At 36.9% G+C, this 20,146-nt stretch overlaps 1 protein-coding gene across 1 annotated transcript; it reads right to left on the bottom strand.

Annotated features, from left to right (window-relative positions):
* Positions 1–13,084: 13,084 nt before the first annotated feature.
* On the bottom strand, positions 13,085–16,099 carry LOC107019409. The gene is made up of 6 exons (XM_015219919.1): positions 15,748–16,099; positions 15,514–15,545; positions 14,271–14,617; positions 13,947–14,150; positions 13,625–13,823; positions 13,085–13,549 (listed from the first exon to the last, which is right to left on the bottom strand). The coding sequence occupies exons 1-6, from the start codon at positions 16,097–16,099 to the stop codon at positions 13,085–13,087; spliced, it is 1,599 nt and encodes a 532-aa protein (XP_015075405.1).
* Positions 16,100–20,146: the final 4,047 nt, after the last annotated feature.

The following is a 20,146-nucleotide window of genomic DNA, read 5'->3' as shown; positions in this document are numbered from 1 at the left end:
AATAAAATTCACGAGGAAAGAAGATATAAGTCATAATTTTATTCAACGAACGATAAAATGAAGCATATTATTGCCACTAATGATTTGAATGTGATAAACTTTATTATAAAAAGAAAAAAAACATTACCCGTTGAATTCAAAATTTGTACTCCAACAACTTTAATGAAGAATTCTTTTTTTAATTTTTTAGAAGTTGAAATTTATAAAATGATAGATTTGCAGCTTTTTTTTTAGTTTTTTAAAGGAAAAATGGTCTGAAAAATACTCCAACTTTGGCCGAAACTGCTATTACAATATCAAATTTATGGAGGACCTTTTGCCCCTGAACTGTTTAATAGTATATTTTTTACCCCCGAACTATCTAATAGTATATTTTAAAGGTATATATGTGCCCACGTGGAATCATATTACTTATAATTATGCAATATTTTTTACGTCCATGTGAGTACATATATGCCTTTAAAATACACAATTAAATAGTGCAGGGGGGTAAAAAGTCATTTTCAAAGTTTGGTATTGTAACAGTAATTTCGATTAAAGTTCAAATATATTTCAGACCATTTTCCATTTTTTAATAGATTGATTTTATTATGTTGTTCATTTTATTTAACAGAGAGAAATTTGAGTAATAAGATCAAATCTCTTATTTTTCTGTTGTATGAAAAATAAAACTAAAAAAAATCGCATTGTTATAACCCATTAACCGTTAAAAAAAGGAACATGACATATTCAAGTCATTAGCAACAATGATATGTTCTATTTTATCCTCCATTGAATAAAATTATATCTTCTTTCGTCATTAATTTTATTTTGAATCATTTATTGTTCTTCTCATAAGATTAATTTCAAGAAAAAGTAGCAAATATAGATAAGCAACTTAAAAATGGATTAAAGACTTAATTTCACAAAGAGTTCTGTTAATATAAGCTTAAGCTATTTGTAAAAAAAAATATGGACAAAAATCAAAGCTAATAAGTTTATGAATACTCGAAGGACTAAAATCAGTAAGTGTATTGTTGAGAGAACAAAGAAGACAAGTTTAAAAATATTTAAAAGAATAAAATCGATAAGTGTATAGTTAAGAAACCAAAATTAATAAGTTTTTAAATAGTTAAAGAACTATTTCCAACAAAAATATAATTAATAGACCATTTTAGACATTTTTTTTCACATTCGTTCAATTTACGGATACCTTATCATTTAACTTGTTTTTCCTTTTCTTTCTAAAGTTCAAACCTTTGATAATACTTCCTCCTTGTCAAATTATTTATTCTATTATTTACAACATTAATATAAACATTATTATTTTATTAACGTTATAACTATCTCAATTATGAAGAAATGACATAAGAGTATGAATTCAAAATGATAGAGAAAGGGACAAATAAGATGAATGATAGGCAAAACAAAAGTATATCCTTACAAATTATAACACACAAATTATGTATTGGGACTTTCATAAGTTGCCATTTTGGTTTCAAACCGCATAGGCAATGATTAAGTGAAACAATGTTAATTGATACATTGATAACACTTATTCTAGGCTACACTTTGATATTCTCCCAAACTATCAAGTGTATGTCCTATGAATTCTTCCAAATTCCAAGATCATTTCAAACAAAACATAAAACATTACTTGAGTAGATAGACTATCGCTAGCTCATATCATTAAATGTGAGATCACTTGAAATGTCCTAACCCTGGCTCAAACCCATGGAGTAATTTCAGCAAGTCCTCACTATTGAGTCTTACCCAACTTTATTTTGCATTTTAAGTCAAAATAGTGTTGGAGGGTTCAATCAATCTTTACAACCACATATTTTAAATTAAAACTTCAAGACAACAATAGATCCATGTCATACAATCAAATTAGAGTCAATTAATGAATATTCATTCAGTGTTTTACACCCCTATCTAGCATACACACCCTTAGTTAAGAGTCTAGCTGCTCATAAAAGAAGCTAAACTGAGACAATACTCAGGCAGAAAATCTCCACTCCAAGCTAATTTTGATAAGCAAAAACTGAATTTCAAGCTTAGATTGACACAAATTAAAGTTTCTTCCTCTCTTGAATATACTCTATCAATAGTTTTCACAATAATTGGTCTCTCCTTTCTATCCCTAATTGGGAAGATGGTGATACATAATTAGACAAATCCATATTATAGCTTTGGAACATTCCCAAGGAAAGCACAATTTTTCATAATTGTGTGTTTGCCCTTCAGCCTCCATCTTAAGACTTGCATTAGACCGAAAGATTGTCGATCAGAAGTTATGAAGTGCTATTCACCTCCCCGCTTTGACCTTTAGTTTTCACAAGAGCATTACAACGCCAATTACAGCGCCGGTACTGAGGAAGTTTTGCCCTATTCAAGCTGGCGTTTAGCCATTGAGATTCTTGTTGGTTCATGCAGGATGTCAGTTTCCTTGTTGATGTAAATTAGTGATATTTTACTTTAAATCCGTCAAACTTTATTTTTCTAAAGCATGTTGGCATCCAAGAAAACTACACTAAAGATAGGATTTGCATAATCACATACTTGACTCAAAACAACTAAAAACAAAAGACCAAACCTAGCAGTGAACCATAATAATGGTACTCTAGAAGAGCACTAGGAACATCTTGACAATACCCAAATTGTCGACTAAACCGGTGAGGGCTATAAGGCTCCACAATCAGATCATCATCCTGCCTCAAAGTGACAAAACTTGAACAAAGGCCTATAAGAAAATCGCTCTAGAAATTGGACAGTTTTTCACTATCATCAATAAGTAGCTTTTTTGCTTGTTACATGGACAAATTATGGAGGTTATGTACATTCACTTAATGAAATATCTTGGCAGCATCAACAAGGTCAAAATATTTTTTGTCATCTTTTCTCCAGAAATCTGCCAAATTCATACACCTCGTTGGGTTTAGAAACACAATAATAGGTCACAAAATACTCACCTATCCATCCATATACATAATGAATGAGTAGTAGTATGTCGCAAGCACCTAAGTTTTAAGAAGTGATATATCCCTGTGGGCACGATAAATGCTTGCAATGAACATAATTGTCAAAGAATTTTTCTGCAGATGAGTCATAAACCTTGCAACTTTGAAGATACTAGCACGAATGCAATCAACTTTCTTGTTACGAAGCAAAAACTTGTAAAGCCCACATGCAAGAAAAGTCATAAGATAAGACTCATCTCTATGTGAGTCTTCCATGCCTAGCTCGACAAAAAGAGAATTCTCCTCTTTGATTCGCGGTAAAAAAAAACTCATGTTAATATTTTCAAAAGGATCATCATTCATCACTGGCTTTGTACGATTCTTAGACGTCCTTGGTGAAGGATCAACATATTTTCTCGGTTCTCTAAATCGGAACTTTGTCCAGTTTCAAAAGGAGACTTTGTCTATGAAACCTTTGGTAAGTTAGTAAAACGCCGAAAACAAGTAAGTGCATTTTCCTAGGAGAAAAATATATTCCTTGGTCATCTACGTGTGTCAACTTCTTACCCAAGGGTACAACTTCATCATAGCAAGACTCATGAACATGAAGGCCTGCAATGGTTCTCAAATCCAATAAATATATAGATAACTCTCCAAGAAAGATAGATATTGTATTGGTGGATGGACACCAATTCTTCCAAAAGGCATGGAGACCATTTTTGTTATGCTCATATGTGACCATAGAAGCAAAGATAGCATCATAAGTCTTGATGTTGTCCAAAGTCTACTCGCAACAGTCAATAACATCTTCTACCCTTTCCCAATAGTCATACGTGTAGCGAACCTCTCTAAACCCAAAAGGGAAAACACGCCAACCGCTAAGATTCTCATTGTCACGACTTGTCCGGCACTCGAGAATCATAGTTAGTACCCAAGAAAACCCTCATCATGGCTGACTACATGATTTTGGGTGTATTTATGCACATAATAACCAATTTAACCCATATATATAGCTAAGTTTGAGAGCATTTTCGGTGTTGGAATTAAGTTTTGAGAGTCTTTTGATGTTGCTTCTTCTAACAAATATGATTAGATGTTTCAGGGTGAAAAGCAAAGAAAAATGAGCCAAAATGGGCACCTGGACAGAGGTCGAAAAATAAAAGACAAAGTTGCGGAGAAAATGAGCCAAGAAGTTGGAGAATACACTACAAAAAGCACCTCTGCGTCGCGTAGCTAATCTGTGTATGCAGAAGAGGAATTTCACTTTACAGTGCAGTCCATGTTGGGAGCGCGTCGCGGACCTATTTCATTTGTGTGAAAAGTTAGGCGACCATAATTGGGCCACATGTTTTTTTAGACTATAAATGTGTTTAAGTGTGCTACTTTTATATTATCGAGTTCCAAAAAGACGGAAGCACTTGGGAGTTAGGCGATTTTGCTAAATTTTCTAGGAATTTTCTTCTATTTATTCATCTTGGTAAACTTTGTATGATTCCTAAACATTGTTTCATCATCTTATGTGCTATGGGTAGCTAAAATCACTTAATCTAGGGTTGTAGCTACGATTAGTGGTGTAATATAATTTGTTTCTAGTATGAGAAGGGTTATCTTATGATTCGTGCTTGTATTCTTATTTTAAAATTTTAATGCATGATCAACATTAGAATAAACTTGTTGTCCGATCTTGAGCTCGAAAGATGAATAGAGGGATAGACCAAAGAATGTCAGAAGTGTGTTCATTCTAGGGTAAAGTCTAAAATGTTTCGTATATAGGATAATCTTATACTTATGTACCACACTTAGTTATTATGCAAGATGAATGCATAATGCTATGTCATTGTTTCATACCTAACCCCACTCAACGATATAGTTAGACTGTCAATAGTGGTAGGCGATTAGAGGTCAGAAGATCGTGATCATAAAATGAACCTTACAAATCCATAATAAGGTTAACCCATTGAATAATAGGATAAATCAATACTATACCAGAGATCGATCTATGCTACAACCCTGGGATACCTTTCCAAATTGTGAGATTTTCTTGTTTGAAACTGTTTAATTAATGTAATTAATTTTTTTTATAGTGTTTAATAAGTAGTTATAAACAAATTTTTAAAAGTTTTTGTCGCTTGAGTAAATTTAGTTTAGACATAAGAGAATTGTCATTCGTGTTTTATTTAAAAAGGAAAAATATTTTTATTAGTTTTCGGATTTTGTTAGAGTCTTCTTTTAATTTTTAAAGAAAAATATAGAAAACTTAGTTTTCAAAAGATTTAAACAGAAAACCGATAGAAAACCTTAAGGGGGTCCGGGGATTCTTATTAATATTTTAGGAAGGTGTTTACGACACCTAAAATATCCTTTAATACGATTTTTTTCTGGAAACTAAATTTTTTAGCTAAAATATCTTCAAATTAATTCGAATTGATTTGGAATTTCTTAAAAGATGAAAGATTAGCCTATTTTCTAAATGAAATTATTTGACTTATAAAAATTATATTTTTTTAAATCTGTAAAGAGTGGATAGTTTTAAATATCTAAAACATAAGGCGTCTTGCGGGGATTTGAGTGTTTCAACCTTAAAACTAACGATAAATATCGACAAGAAATAAATGCGGTAAGTAAAAGAGAGAGAGGGAGAGAGTTGGGTCCAAATCCGATTTCTGTCCGCATGGACCGTTTATTTGGACCCATTTTGTTGTTTGGGCCGTAGGCCCATTTTGATTTGTACCTGTCCTAAACTAATCAAGGTGATAATTTTACTTCTTTGGGCCTAAGACCCAACTTTTCACCTGTAAAATCTAGCAAAATAATAAAAAAAAAATTACATAGGCTTGGGCCCGAAAATAACAAAATACAACATTTTAAGAAAATAAATTTGGACCCTTATGGTCTACCATCTTCAACTTCTTCCAAATCCTTCGATTTATCAGGTACTTAAGTATACAGACTCTACTTTCTGATAACCTGCTCCTCTATCTAGTAATTGACTGATTGTGAACGAAGGAAATTGAGCCTTTACAACTCTCTCGAAATGCAGAAAAAGGGAAAATAGGAGTCCAATAAAACTCGGAGAGTTCATGCAGCAACATCAAGAAAATATAAGAATTAGTATTTCATAATATCACTCAAATAATAAATAGAAATAAAATAAAAATAACCATAACATTAAGCAATAACAAAATTCATCAACTATGAAATAGTATCCGAAAGGGAACACAACTAAACACGATCCGATCAAACAAATCAAACAAAATGGGTTTGAGCAATGAGATATCTCATCCATCTTGCAGTGAATAATCTACTTGTAGCTCTTCATAAAAAAAAATAAAAAACAAAAAATAAAATAAAAAAATAAAAATAAATAGCCACTACTCTTCCCAGGAAAAAAATAAAATCGACTATTGACATAATTAACAGTCAGACTTTAAGATTTCCTGAATGACAAGATAAACGGGCATGTAGGTAATCGACACTTAAGTGAGCAACAGAACTTGGATGTTGAATTATTAATAGGAAGGAAGCATATTTGAAGATTTGTGAAATATTTACATAATCAGAAAAATAAAATCCATGAAAGGAAGTTGTAGATGGTATTCTAGCAGGAAATCATTTTAAGGTGAAAAAACAATGAGTAATCAATAAATAACTTCAAATGTGAAGGGAGTATGCTAACAAAAGGTCAATCATGTTTTAATGACAAAGAAGTCTTCTGTCAGGAAGAATCTATAGACCTAAGAAAAGGAAACAAGTTAATGAGAAACAGGCATGCAACTAAACCAAGTCCATTAACCATTTTCGTTAAACCTCAAAACCCAAACATTAAGAGAGAAGCCTCAACAATGATGACCCTAAACGTAATATAGTTGAAGCTCAAAGCAGTCTAGATGACGTGATACATACTTGATGATACTCAAGAACCGGTTTCAAGAAAGGGGGACATCAAACACATTTGAGCAAAGGAAAATAGAGACAATCCTATACATGAAACTTGGCAGATCCCTAAAAAAACAATATTACAACTAATCCTTTGGAAATAATCAAGAATGTATGCTTCATGTTGAGACAAATATCAATCCAAAAAAAAAAGATCAATCAGCGAACAGCTAACCTAATAGTGATTTTTAACATCAAAGAAATAAATATCAGAAACGATGGAGAAAAATTTATCGGGGTAGGCGGATTACCTTTCTTGGGTGCAACGAACTGAGGACGGGGCGAGCAGGGGATCAACGACCACACACACGACCTAAAAGTCGACCTTCGACTTCGAGAGACCGAATCAGAAATTTGCACCAACTTTAGATGAAAAATTTTCTTTCTTCCAAATCAAGAACAGTAAGAAAATTTCTTAAGTATACAATTTTTGCAAAAGGAAAAGTCAACACTCTGCTTCTATTATATTCTTATCTTCCAAAAAAAATTCTCTCACTCTTCAAGATCCTCCCCCAATATTGAACACTAAGAGAATATATATAGAGGGGGAATTTAGGTTTACAATTTTGGGGGGAATCCAAAATAAAAAGGATAGGAACTTGATTGAAAAATAACCACAAATCCTAAATTGAAACTAAAAAATTTCTTTCACCATTTTGGAGAGACAAACTTTTCTGACGGTTTAGCTCTATTCTGGATGAGGAAAGGAAAAAGGACGAATTTGGTGCATCTCACATCCTTGGAGTGCCCCGCGGTGCCATCTTGAAGCCGCAAGGACGATTTCGTGTGCCTTTAGCCGCTGCAACCGTAAGAGTTGAGTGGGACGGGATGAAGAGGACAAAATGTGCAGGTACCAGCTTACTGCTTTTTCAGGTTTTCTTTCGCGTGAAGCATGTATGGGCTTTGTTCACATCGTTCATGCGCTTCTCAGCTATGTCGATTTTCTAGTCTAGTTCGTGATTGATCTTCGCTGGAAGAAGAAACGAATGGGGTCTCTAGTGCAATTCACTCGTTGCTACTACACGTAAAGAAGAAAGAGAAATAAGTAGGGGTCTTTTGATACGTGTTACTATTGTCGTGCTCTGATACGCTCAAACTTACTTCTCAAATAAGAAGTAAAGTGATTGTATCAAGTAAAGAACCCAACTAATGAGGTTGAGATCGTTCCCACGAGGAAAATAGTTCAGACTTAACTTTAATCTATTATTACTATTATTTAGTCAATTATTTCCTTAGAAAACAAAAGACAATAAATGGGGGGTTTTTATTTCTAAATGAATGAAAAATAACTAACTAAATTAAAGTAACCAACTAACAGAATCAAATATTGGAGTTTAATTAATTAATAAAAGTAACTAGGGTTTACGTGTTCCCCACAGGTTCCTAACTTGATAATTCTAACTATAACAATTCTTTCCTAGTATCTTGCGTGCAAAGTGATAAGTTATGTATTTCTAAATTCTTGGTCCGGCATCTAGAAAATTTCACTCCGCACCTTGGTCCGGCTACGTGTGTTGCTTTACTAACTCTTACCTTTACCTCATATTAAGCATTGTATTCGATATTTGACTAAGTTATTACCTCGTACCAATCAACACTAGCCTATTAGATAGTATATACTAAATCTATGTTGATAATTCTTTTCCTATTATCTACCTCCTTGGTCCGGCAAGTAGCATTAAGGCGAGTTCTAACGTTGGCCATCCGTTAAAAAGACTTCTAACCGAAAGAATTATCAATACATGCAAAACACTATTCTAGAATTGTTATTTCAGTTAGGTTTTACCTCATTATTCACTCATGGTTCCCACAACCCTAGTTATGGAGTTTAGTTACCCACAGTCATAATCACAATATTCATATATGTAATATAAGAATTCATGCACTTACTTCAATGAGAAAGAATAAAATCCAGCAATTCACTTGATTAATCAACAAATGCACCAACAATCAATTCCAAAAAAAGTGTCTCAATTACTGAAATTAATCGAGGACTAAAGATTCTCCAAAAGTCTAACAATCAAAAAGTCTAATAACAAAGAGTCTACTAACAAAGAGTCTAACTAACAAAGAGTCAAACTAACAAAGAGTCTAACCCCAAAAACGAGGTTTTTCCAACTATTTATAAAAAACAAAAACCTAATAAAAGAAGGACTTAATTGCTGAAAATCTGTCAAAACGCGTCCGAGTCGACGGACCTCGTGACGGGCCGTCGTGGTCACGATGGGCCGTCATGGCCTCCATCATCCTATACTTTACAAATCCTTCTGCTGCTTTCTTCATTACCCTCGACGGACAGGTATGACGGACCGTTCCAAGCACGACGGTCCGTCGCGGGTCTCCGTTCCATAACACTTAAACTTCTTAGAATTTGGGTACTGGGACTACTCTCTGATCATCACGACGAACCAGCAGGACGGACCGTTGTGGCTATGACGGTCCGTCATGAACTTCGTAATCCCACACTTAGGTCAGACTTCCCCATCTTCCTTTAGCAGCTTCACTACGATGCCGCCTACGGACCGTCACAAGCTCGACGGACCGTCACAAGCCCCGTAGGTGGTAACTTTTCTGCATTTCTTGCTCAAAAACTTCCTAGTTCATCTTTGGACATATTTCCTGCAAATAAAGAGAAACTTACATAAAAATAATACAAAAAGGCTTTTGGACACACACTAAACTTAAGGAAAAAGCATTAAAAATACCGTGAAACTACGGTATATCATGCTCTTTTGGGTTTCCTTCGCGTGAAGAAGAGAAAAGGGAAATGAAAATGGTTATAGTTCGGGTATTGTCTCTGGAGAAATTGGGTCACCGAAATGGGCAGGTTGGTGATGTGTCGGGTACTGTTGGAGTGGGCTGGGACGACATATTTGATGGTGAAATAAATAAAGAAAAGAGCTTCAATTGCTAAGTGAAAACAGCCCAAATGGCCTTATCCCAAAAGGTTTAGGGTGGGGCCAAGAGATGGTTGGCTTTGAATTAGCAAAATGATCAATCGATTGCGTATTAGCAAATTTAAGTTTATAACTTAATCAAAGTGAATCTAGAATCGGCTAACTAAATAGGAAGAATTTATATAATCAACTATTGAACTTCTTAATTTTAACGAAATAAAATAATTAGTGACAGTTAAATTGATGAAAAGGATGATTGTAACCTTTTAGCCATGAATGTGGTTCACTTCACACCCATCATTAAGAACTTACAGGGACATAATTTCCAAAGCTCTTGGTGCATTGTTACTCGGATTAGAAACTTGCTTCCGGCAGAGGCCAAAATTTCCGGATGCAAAACTGAAACAAAGAAATCTAAAGAAAAACCCACATTCCTTATGATAGGGGTATGGTTTGATTGTGGTGGAAGTCGCTCCTCTGCTTGTGTCCTAAGAGTTTGATACCCCTCTTGGACTATGTCCCAGTTCGCTGCTAAGAAAATGTTTCACGTTGTGCTGCATCCATTTTGATGTCGTCCGCACCTGTGGTTTGTTTTGGAGAACATCATGTCGGATGCTCTCGACAAAGACTAAGATAAAACTCATTAGCATAAAATTGCAATTCAAAAGGGAGATAGTGTCTTGTACCGTGTCGACACTTAATTGCTCTCCTTCAACATTTGATGTCAACTCCATTTAGATATGACGTAAATCAAACAAAGCTCGTGTCTTATATTTGCGATATAATCTTCAATGTACTCTTCATTTGACGTCGAAGTAATAAAAGGATGATGCAATATGTCGACAGTTCCTTTGATGTCGTTGTCCATGTCATTTTAATGGTTCGCTTGATGTCACTTTTGCAAAGAAAATGATGCAATCGCTATCGATTTTTCTATGATAGGTAAATATTTCTCTTGCAGTGCACTACTCTTTTCCTGCTTTGCATGGATCTTTTCCCGGGATGCATGAATTTCCTCTTGCAATGCATGAATTTTCTCTTGCAATGCATGACTTCTTTTCTCTTGCAATGCATAAATTCCTTTTATTGCAATGCATGATTTTTCTCTTGCAATACATGGCTTCTTTTCTCTTGCAATGCATGAATTCCTTTTCTTGCAATGTATGATTTTCCCCGTGGTGCATGAATTTTCTCTTGCAATGCATGGTTTTCTTGCGATGCATGAATTTTCTCTTGCAATGCATGGCTTCTTTTCTCTTGCAACGCATGAATTCTTCTCCGCAATGCATGAATTTTTCCGCGATGCATGAATTTTCTCTTGTAATGCATGACTTCTTTTCTCTTGCAACACATGAATTCTTCTCTGCAATGCATGAATTTCCCGCGATGCATGAATTTTCTCTTGCAATGCATGACTTCCCCGCGATGCATGAATTTCCTCTTGCAATGCATGACTTTTCCGCGATGCATGAACTTTCTCTTACAATGCATGACTTCTTCCCGCGATGCATGACATTTTCCCACAATGCATGAATATCTTCTCGTGATGCAAAACTTTTCTCGCAATGCATGAATATCTTCTCGCAATGCATGACTTTCCGAGATGCATGAATAACTTCTCACGATGCATGGCATTTTCAGCAATGCATGAGTATCTTCTCTTGATTCCATCCTTGGTACCAAATGAAAAAAGTGCTTCAACCAAGCAACATAGTGACCTTCTAGGTGCCTTCTGGATAGTGATATTGTCTCAATTGACAATACGGTGAAATGACCCTAGTGTATAATAAATCAATCATACGAATAAAATGACCTTACGGGTAGTAACACTATCATGTCTGATAATATGATGCAGATGACGTCCTTGACGAAAAATCGTAAAATGTCTTTCTCGGGGTTTTCATTTGACTCATCTTTGAAAATAGTTGGACTTTCATTATAGACTTCATGTCGTTGGGAATTGAATGAAATAATTTTATTCAGTTCTCAGGTTTTTGATGTAAGCAGCATAAAATATTTCTAGCACCCAAAGAAAAATTGTCAGTTTTGGGGAGCTCTTTGCCACTTGACTTCTCTGTACTCCTTGAATGGAGAAACCTAGTGATTTTGAGGTAAACCTATAATCCTGTATCCGCAGAAAAATTGTTAGTTTTTAAAATGAACTGATCTATGTCGATCTCTTCGGTTGTATACTATTATCTTCGGTTGATTTTTTTGATCTCTCAACTCTTGATATATAAGACAAAATATTTCATACACGAATAGATAAAATATAAAGGAAAATTTTTATGAAAAATAGCTTTTCAAAGTAGTATTTGGAAAAGGTCACTGCAAAATATCACGTCACGTTAGGCCTAGCAAACATCTTTGAGTCTGATGCTTGGAGATTTATCTGATTATTTGCCAAAAAACATTCAGGTTGCTTTATACTACCGATAAACCTATATCGAAATTTTGAGGCCATCATCAAAATTTCTGTCCCAGTTAAGCGTCTTGACTTATCTTAAAATGTTGATGAGCAAATCATGCAATTTTCGAGATCCTCTCAAAACTTCTGTCCCATTTGCTAATCTCACAGTAACTTAAGTCTTGCTTTGTTGAGGAAAAATCTTTTTCTCGAGAATTTTTGAGCCCCTCTCACAAATTCTGTCCCAGTTTCTATTATAAAGGAAAAATAGAAATCTTACGAGAGATAGGACCGAACCCTTGTGGCTCCTACGTATCCCGTTGAGGTAGGAATCAGGTCAAATGTAGTTTCCCCTAAAAGGTTAACAAAATAAGAAATTTACAAAGAAATCGACCGAGGCCGATATAGGCCGCCTACGTATCTCATTCTCGAGAATTCAGGTCAGACGTATTTCATTACAAGAGGGATTAAATTTTAAACAAAGCGAATACAAGAAAATAGAACAATTACAAGGAAATGACAGGAATACAAACTAAAGCTTCACACATAATATCTCTTAACAACATCAGAGTTGATCGGTTTTGGCCATGCGGTACCATCCATCTCCGATAGGATCAAAGCATCTCTAGATAATGCTTTGCGAACCATGTAAGGTCCTTTCTAGTTTGGCGCAAATTTCCTTTCTACTCATCCTAATGAGGAAAAATGTGTTTAAGGACCAACTGACCGATTTCAAAAATTATGGTTCTAACTATCTTGTGGAAAGCACGATATTGTTGACCGTGACAAACGGCAACCATCCTCTTCTAATTGATCAATGTTATTAGATCAATTTGCTTACGGACCCATTCATTGTTACTTAATCAGCTTCTTGAATTATTCTCAAGGAAGGTATCTCAACTTCATTAGGGATGAGTGCTTCTGTTCCGTACACCAGCAAGTATGAGGTAGCTACAATCAATGTTATGACGGTCATTTTGTACCAACAAAGCATATGGCAACATTTTATGCCAACCTCGGTGATTTTCAATCATTTTTCTCAAAATCTTCTTGATATTCTTATTGGCAGCCTCTACAGCTCCATTCATTTGAGGACGATAAGCGGCTGAGTTTAGGTGAGTAATTTTAAACTGCTCACATATATCTCTCATCAAGTAACTCTTGAGATTTTCTCCATTATCTGTAATGATGGATTCCGGTACTCCAAACCTGCATATTAAATTATTGCGAACAAAATCGACTACAACTTTCTTAGTCACCGATTTGTACGAAGCTGCTTCCACCCACTTGGTGATGTAGTCAATGGCAACCAAAATACATTTGTGTCCGTTAGAGTCGGATGGATCTATTGGACCGATGAAATCCATGACCTAAGCAACAAAGGTCCAAGGTGAACTCATAGCATTGAGTTCGTGAGGCGACACTCGAACCAAATCACCGTGTACTTGACATTTATGACATTTCTTCACAAACTTGCCACAATCATGCTCTATAGTCATCCAGAAATAACTGATTTGTAGGATCTTCCTTGCTAGAGTGAGTCCATTCATGTGCATACCACAGACTCCAACATGTATTTGTTCAAAAAGCATCGCATCTTCGATAGCATCAACACATCTGAGAAGACCTAAATCAGGAGTCCTCCTATAAATGATTTCCTCACATAGAAAGAAATTGAGAGTCATACGACGTATCAACTTCTTTTAGTTGAACGTCGCATTCTCAGGATAAGTCCTGGTTTCTAAATAATTATTGATATCAAAATACCATGGCAAACCATCTGGTTCCACTTCAACTTGTGAACAATGGATATCAAAATACCATGGCAAACCATCTGGTTCCACTTCAACTTGTGAACAATGGACTACATGTTCTTTGAGCTCTACATCCAAAGGATCAATATAATTAGTATCTGGATGTTTAATCATTGAAGAGATGGTGGCGAGAACATCGGCTAACTCATTATGTGTTCTGGGAGTGTGTTTGAATTCAATCTTGCGAAATCTTTTACACAACTTCTGTATATACTACACGTACGGTGTCATTTTTGGGTCTTTCAAGTCCCATTCTCCTTGAACCTGATGAATCAACAAATCTGAATCTCCAATAACCAAAAACTCGTGAACATTCATGTTAATGTCCATCTTCAACCCAAGAATGCAAGCTTCATATTCAGCCATGTTGTTCGTGCAATTAAATAGAAGTTTGGCCGACATAGGATAATGCTGGCCAAATTCTGACACTAAAACCGCTCTAATACATCTTCCTTGGTGATTTGCCGCTCTATCAAAGAATACTCTCCAACCTAGGTATGTTTCAGAAATATCTTCACCTACAAACGATACATATTCATCGTGAAAATATGTTTTCAACGGTTCATACTCTTTGTCGACAAGATTCTCTGCCAGATGATCAGCCAAGGCTTGTGCTTTTATCGCCTTTTGAGTCACATACACAATATCAAATTCACGCAAAAGCATTTGTCATTTAGCCAACTTTCTGATCAGCATCGCCTTATGGAAAATATACTTCAATGGGTCCATCCTGGAAGTGAGGTATGTGGTATAAGAAGACAAATAATGTCTCAATTTCCAAAATAGTTAAATCACAACATGTTCTTTCCAAAAGAGTGTAACGAGACTCGTAAGAAGTGAACTTCTTGCTTATGTAATAAATAGCTCGCTCTTTCTTTTTTGTCTCGTCATGTTGACCAAGTAAGCATCCCAATGCTTTATCTGAGACAGACAAATATAGCAACAATGGGATGCCTTCTCTTAGAGGTTACCAACACTGGTGGATTAGACAAATAATTCTGGGTGGCATCGAAAGCAGTCTAACATTCTTCGGTCCACTTTGTCAAAGCATCTTTTTTCAACAGCTTGAAGATAGGATCACAGACCACAGTTGATTGAGCTATGAATCGACTAATGTAGTTCAACCTCCCTAAGAAACTCATCACTTCTTTCATCGTCTTTGGAGGAGGTAACTCTTGAATTGCCTTGATTTTAGAAGGGTTGAGCACAATGCCTCTTTTGCTGACTATGAATCCCAACAACTTGCCGACTGGCACCCCAAAAGCGCATTTGGAGTAATTTAACTTCAAGTTGAATGACGCAAACGATCAAAGAACTTCCTTAAATGCCTCAAGTGGTCTGAACTCTCGCGGGGACTAGATTATGACGTCATCAACGTACACCTTAATCTTCTTGTGGATCATGTCATGAAATATGGTTGTCATAGCCCTCATATAAGTAGCACCAACATTTTTGAGACCAAATGACATCACCCTATAATGATATACACCCCAAGGCATAATAAAAGTTGTATTTCTTACATCTTCTTCATCCATTAGTATCTGATGATAACCTGCGTAACAATCCACAAACAACTGCATTTCATGCTTAGCACAGTTATCAATCAGAATGTGAATGTTCGGCAACGGAAAATTGTCTTTTGGGGTTGCTTTGTTGAGATCCTTGTAATCAACACAAATTATGACCTTCCCATCTTTCTTGCGACCGGAACAACATTGGTCAACCAAGTTGGATGTTGCGTCACTTCCACTAACCGAGACTCGATTTGTTTGGTGATCTCTTTTTTAATCTTATACTTAACTCAGGCTTGAACTTCAGAGCCTTCTGTTTCATTGGGCTGAATCCCGAATTAATCGGCAACTTGTGAGACACCACATTTGTACTCAGTCCTAGCATGTCGCTGTAAACCCAGACAAATACATCAATGTACTCAGTAAGCAAATGAATCAACTCCCTTCTTTGGGATTCATTCAGATAGACACTAATTTTGACCTCATTGATGCACTCTTCGTCTCCTAGATTCACAATCTCAGTTTCTTCTAAATTCGGCTTATGTTGATTCTCAAATTGCTGAAATTCCTCAGCAACATATTCTGGTATCGTCATCACCTGCCTCATTTTGTTCGTTGGGCTCGTTACATGACATGACATTGGCAAGTTTAAAATTAATATTATTGAAATCATAAACAGACGAAGTTAGAGAAAAATTAATAGCAAGTAAGTAAATAGATAAGTTCTTAAATAAAGAGGCTTTCACCAAATTGGAAAACAATGCAAACTTTGGCCATGGCGAAGGGTCATGTTGCCTTTTTAAACATTACGAGGGAATTTCAAAATTCAAACAATTAAAGAAAATTGTAAAAGGACGGGTCTCGGGCCTCTTTCGGACTACCGCTATTTTTTAAAATGGGCATAAAAATTTCCTTCTACCAAGATGTTCGGAGAATCAAGATTAGCGTGGAGGTCCAATTTTATATCTACTCTCCAGGCTCAGCATCGCGGATACCAGCTAGCACGACCGAGTTCTCTATGACAGCGTCAATCTCTTCAAAAAGTCCCCAGATTCCTTCCCCAAAGGCCATCACGATCGGCATACTTTCGAACTGAAAATGACTGGTACAAATGAGGGATTGGCCTGGACAATGCTTCATCACCATTCTTGTTCTTCATCGTTGCCTCATCATCTTTGGGGACGTACCCCATACCAAACCTTGCTCCCTTGGCGGGAACTTGAATAGGCTCGACAATTCCTAAAAATTCCTTCCCAATCCAAAACCTGGATCGAATCCATTTTGGAGCATCACCGTAGCAATCATCTTGTATACAGAGCGCATAGGGGGCTGCGAAGCCAAATCATCACCGGTGGCATTTTCAGCTCCACCGTGTAGAAATCACAACCTCAGGACACTTCATCGACGATCGATGCATACCCATCAGAATGTCTTCCTTCACCACGGATGACAAATTCTTGCTCCTTCTATACAAACTTCATCAGCTAGTGAAGGGTAGAAGGCACAACCACAGCCATGTGGAAGAACGACCTTCCCAAAAGAAGGTTGTAGCTAGTGTTGATATCCAACACCTGAAATTCCTTATTGAAATCTGCAGGACCCATCTCAATGACCAATTTTACTGCCGCAATGTATCCCTTTGCACCCTATTGAAGGCTCTCACACTGACTTGGTTCTGTTAAAGCTTCCCCAAGTCAAACTTTAACTGCCTCAGAGTCGATAGCGGGCAAACGTAAAGACCAGATCCATCATCAACCAAATAACAATTTATGACCTTGTCTCGACACAGAATGGTGACATGTAAATCTTTGTTATGCATCCTCCCTTCGAAGGGCAACTCTTCATCACAGAAGCTGATTCGATGTTCATGGATGACCTCATTAATCATGGTTGCTACATTGTCACTACTTATTCCCACAGGCACATACGTGTCATCAAAAGATTTTATCAAGGCTTGCCTATGCAGCTGCGAACTCATCAATAGGGCCCACACAGAAATCTGAGTTGGGGTTCTCTAAATGCTTCACGATCAAATAGTCTTTAGGCTGCATTTTTCTCCAGAACTCTTCAGCTTAAACTTCACTTATTGGCCTCTTTGCCTTATCCTTCTTTTTTCCTCCGTGAGCCAACTATTTCGGCGTATAACATCTACCAGACCTCGTCATACCGTGAGCAAAAGAAGTTTCGATCACGAACCTTTGTCGAACAGGAGTTTCTATTGGCACCAAGGAAACAACCTTCTCGGGTGTCACAAACACAAACTCTTTCTTCTCCTTGATGCTCAATGAAGCTACAAGCCTTTCTAGTTCATTTTGAACAATAGGAACTATCATCTTTGTCGCGCATCAATCGTCATCTGTCTCTATGATATTGATATTGATGCCCCCATGATTTGTCAAAGGAATATTGTTGACGTTGGGCAAGACTGTCTGGAGGGAGACCATCTTCTGGTCGATCAAATCCTGGATTTTGTACTTGAGGTTAATATAATCCTAAGTATCATGTCAAATGCTGTTGGAGTGGTATGCACACTTCTGGTCAAGTTTGTAAAATCTGGAGCTACTGTCCACTAGCTTGGGCCCCATTAGATAGATATAACCTGCAGCAGTTAATCGCTCGTACAACTTTGTTCGGCTTTCGGCAAGTGAAGTATAAATTCTGGCAGGTTTTTTCTTGAATCTGGGACGAGGAGGATCTTAGTTTCCTTGCTGAGGATGAGCCATCAGACGATAATTTTGGACATTAGGATGGGGAGATTGATATCTTGGGTAGGCATTAGTATGGTAATTTGGCAATGGAGCTTGCTAGTTCGGAGGGGTATTTTGGAAAACTTTGATATACTGGGGGAGACGCTCGGTAAGTTGATTGCACGTTGGCATAGTTGAGAGCGACACTTTGGTAATGATGAGGGGGAGTTTGGTAAGACGGAGGGGAATTTTAGTATATGGGAGGTGGAGCTTGATAATTGGGAGGGGGGGTATTTTGGTAATCGGATTCTGTGTAGCAAGCCTGTTATGGACTCTGTGAAGGTCGAGAACAACCTTGGTATGATGATGATATTCTTGGGGTCTTCTTCCCTCATAATAGACAAGTGACACATCTTCTCTCTTCTTTTTTGACAAACCCGATGATTTGGGTGATGCTGCAACACGAGCAATCATCCCGATTTTTAATCCATCTTCGATAGTCTCACCTACCTTGACTATCTCAAAAAACCTTTCTCCAACGAGCAAAATGATTCTATTATAGTACTCGGGTTCCAGAACCCGCACAAACACTTCAGCAATTTCCTTTTCAGACATAGGTGGTCGAACTCTGGTTGCCTCCTTTCGCCATCTGTACGAAAACTCCCTAAACTCTCATTAGTTTTCTGCTTCATCTTTTCTATGGAATAGCGATTAGGGACAATCTCCACGTTGCAAGCAAATCGTTCAATGAATTCCTTATCCAGGGCATTCCAGATAGGCCACTGTCTTGTTTCGTGTGATGTGAACCACCCCAGAGCCTCTCCACTCAGACTTCGGCTAAAGAGATGCATCAATACAGCTTCATCTCTCCCAACTCCCACGAGCTGGTCAGAGTAGGCCCATAGATGCGCTAAGGGGTTCCCTATTCCTCTAAATATGTTTAATTTCGGCACTTTGAACCCTTCTGGGAGGTCCAAATTTGGATGAATGCATAAGTCCTCTTAGTTGAAACCGGCGACCTCAAGAAGGCATTGTAGCTCATTCATTGCCTTTCGTATATTCTCTTTTACATCTAACTTAGCAGCTTCTTCTTTCAACCTCCACTCTCTTTCCTGCTCTTCGTAATGGTCGAGCTCAGAACCGTTAACACCGTGCTCGTTTGGAACAGGAATTTGGAAAGTGGTTTTTCGATGAAGCAGTGGAGCGACATAGGGACTTGGGGCATTTTGGGTGTTTTGGTAATTTTAGGGGTATGTTTGGGGATTAGTGTGTTGATTTTAGTAATGGAGGGGCGTTTGAGGGTTATATATGTTTTGTTTTTTTGGGAATGGAGTTGTTTGGTGGTTGGTATTTTGAGGGGGAAGTGGCATTTGAGGATTGTTATTTTGAGGAGGGTGTGTAGTTTGATAGGAGGCTGAGGCGTATTGAGGATTGTGTGGTTAAGTCGATAACTGAGGGATTCTGAGCAGGAGTGGACGGTGGATTCTAAGCTTCTTCCACATTTGAAGAGGGAAAGTACAACGGATGCCTTCCATCTGTCGAAGCATTAGTAGTAAATCCCGCCGGAGGCAGATCTTGTCTCTTCTGCATTTCAACCCTCATTTTAGTGATTTTGCTGCATCAATTGCATGATCAGTTCATTTTGATCTACAATGGTAGGTTGAGCCACCATTACGTCGTCAAGCTGATTTCTGCATTATTATCCCCCATCATTGGTTTTCCTTTATCTGAACTTTTACCAGTAAAGGAATCTACACGGCCTTTAGATCATGTGATGTAAGGATGATCAGTCAGCTTATCGACACAGACCAGTTTTAAGTATCTAAGGAAGGAAAATAACTCAAAAGCAAGTTTGTTAGTTTGAGTTCGGAATAAATATTGCAAGATATCACATAGAGAACAGATAAACACACAAAGTTGCTTTGTTTGAGGACATGCTAACCCACGAGTAAGGG

The sequence above is a fragment of the Solanum pennellii genome, chromosome 5, assembly GCF_001406875.1.
Source record: "Solanum pennellii chromosome 5, SPENNV200".
Lineage (NCBI taxonomy): Eukaryota > Viridiplantae > Streptophyta > Magnoliopsida > Solanales > Solanaceae > Solanum > Solanum pennellii.
Note: the sequence above shows the minus strand (reverse complement) of the source record. Positions and strands in the feature narration are given on the sequence as shown.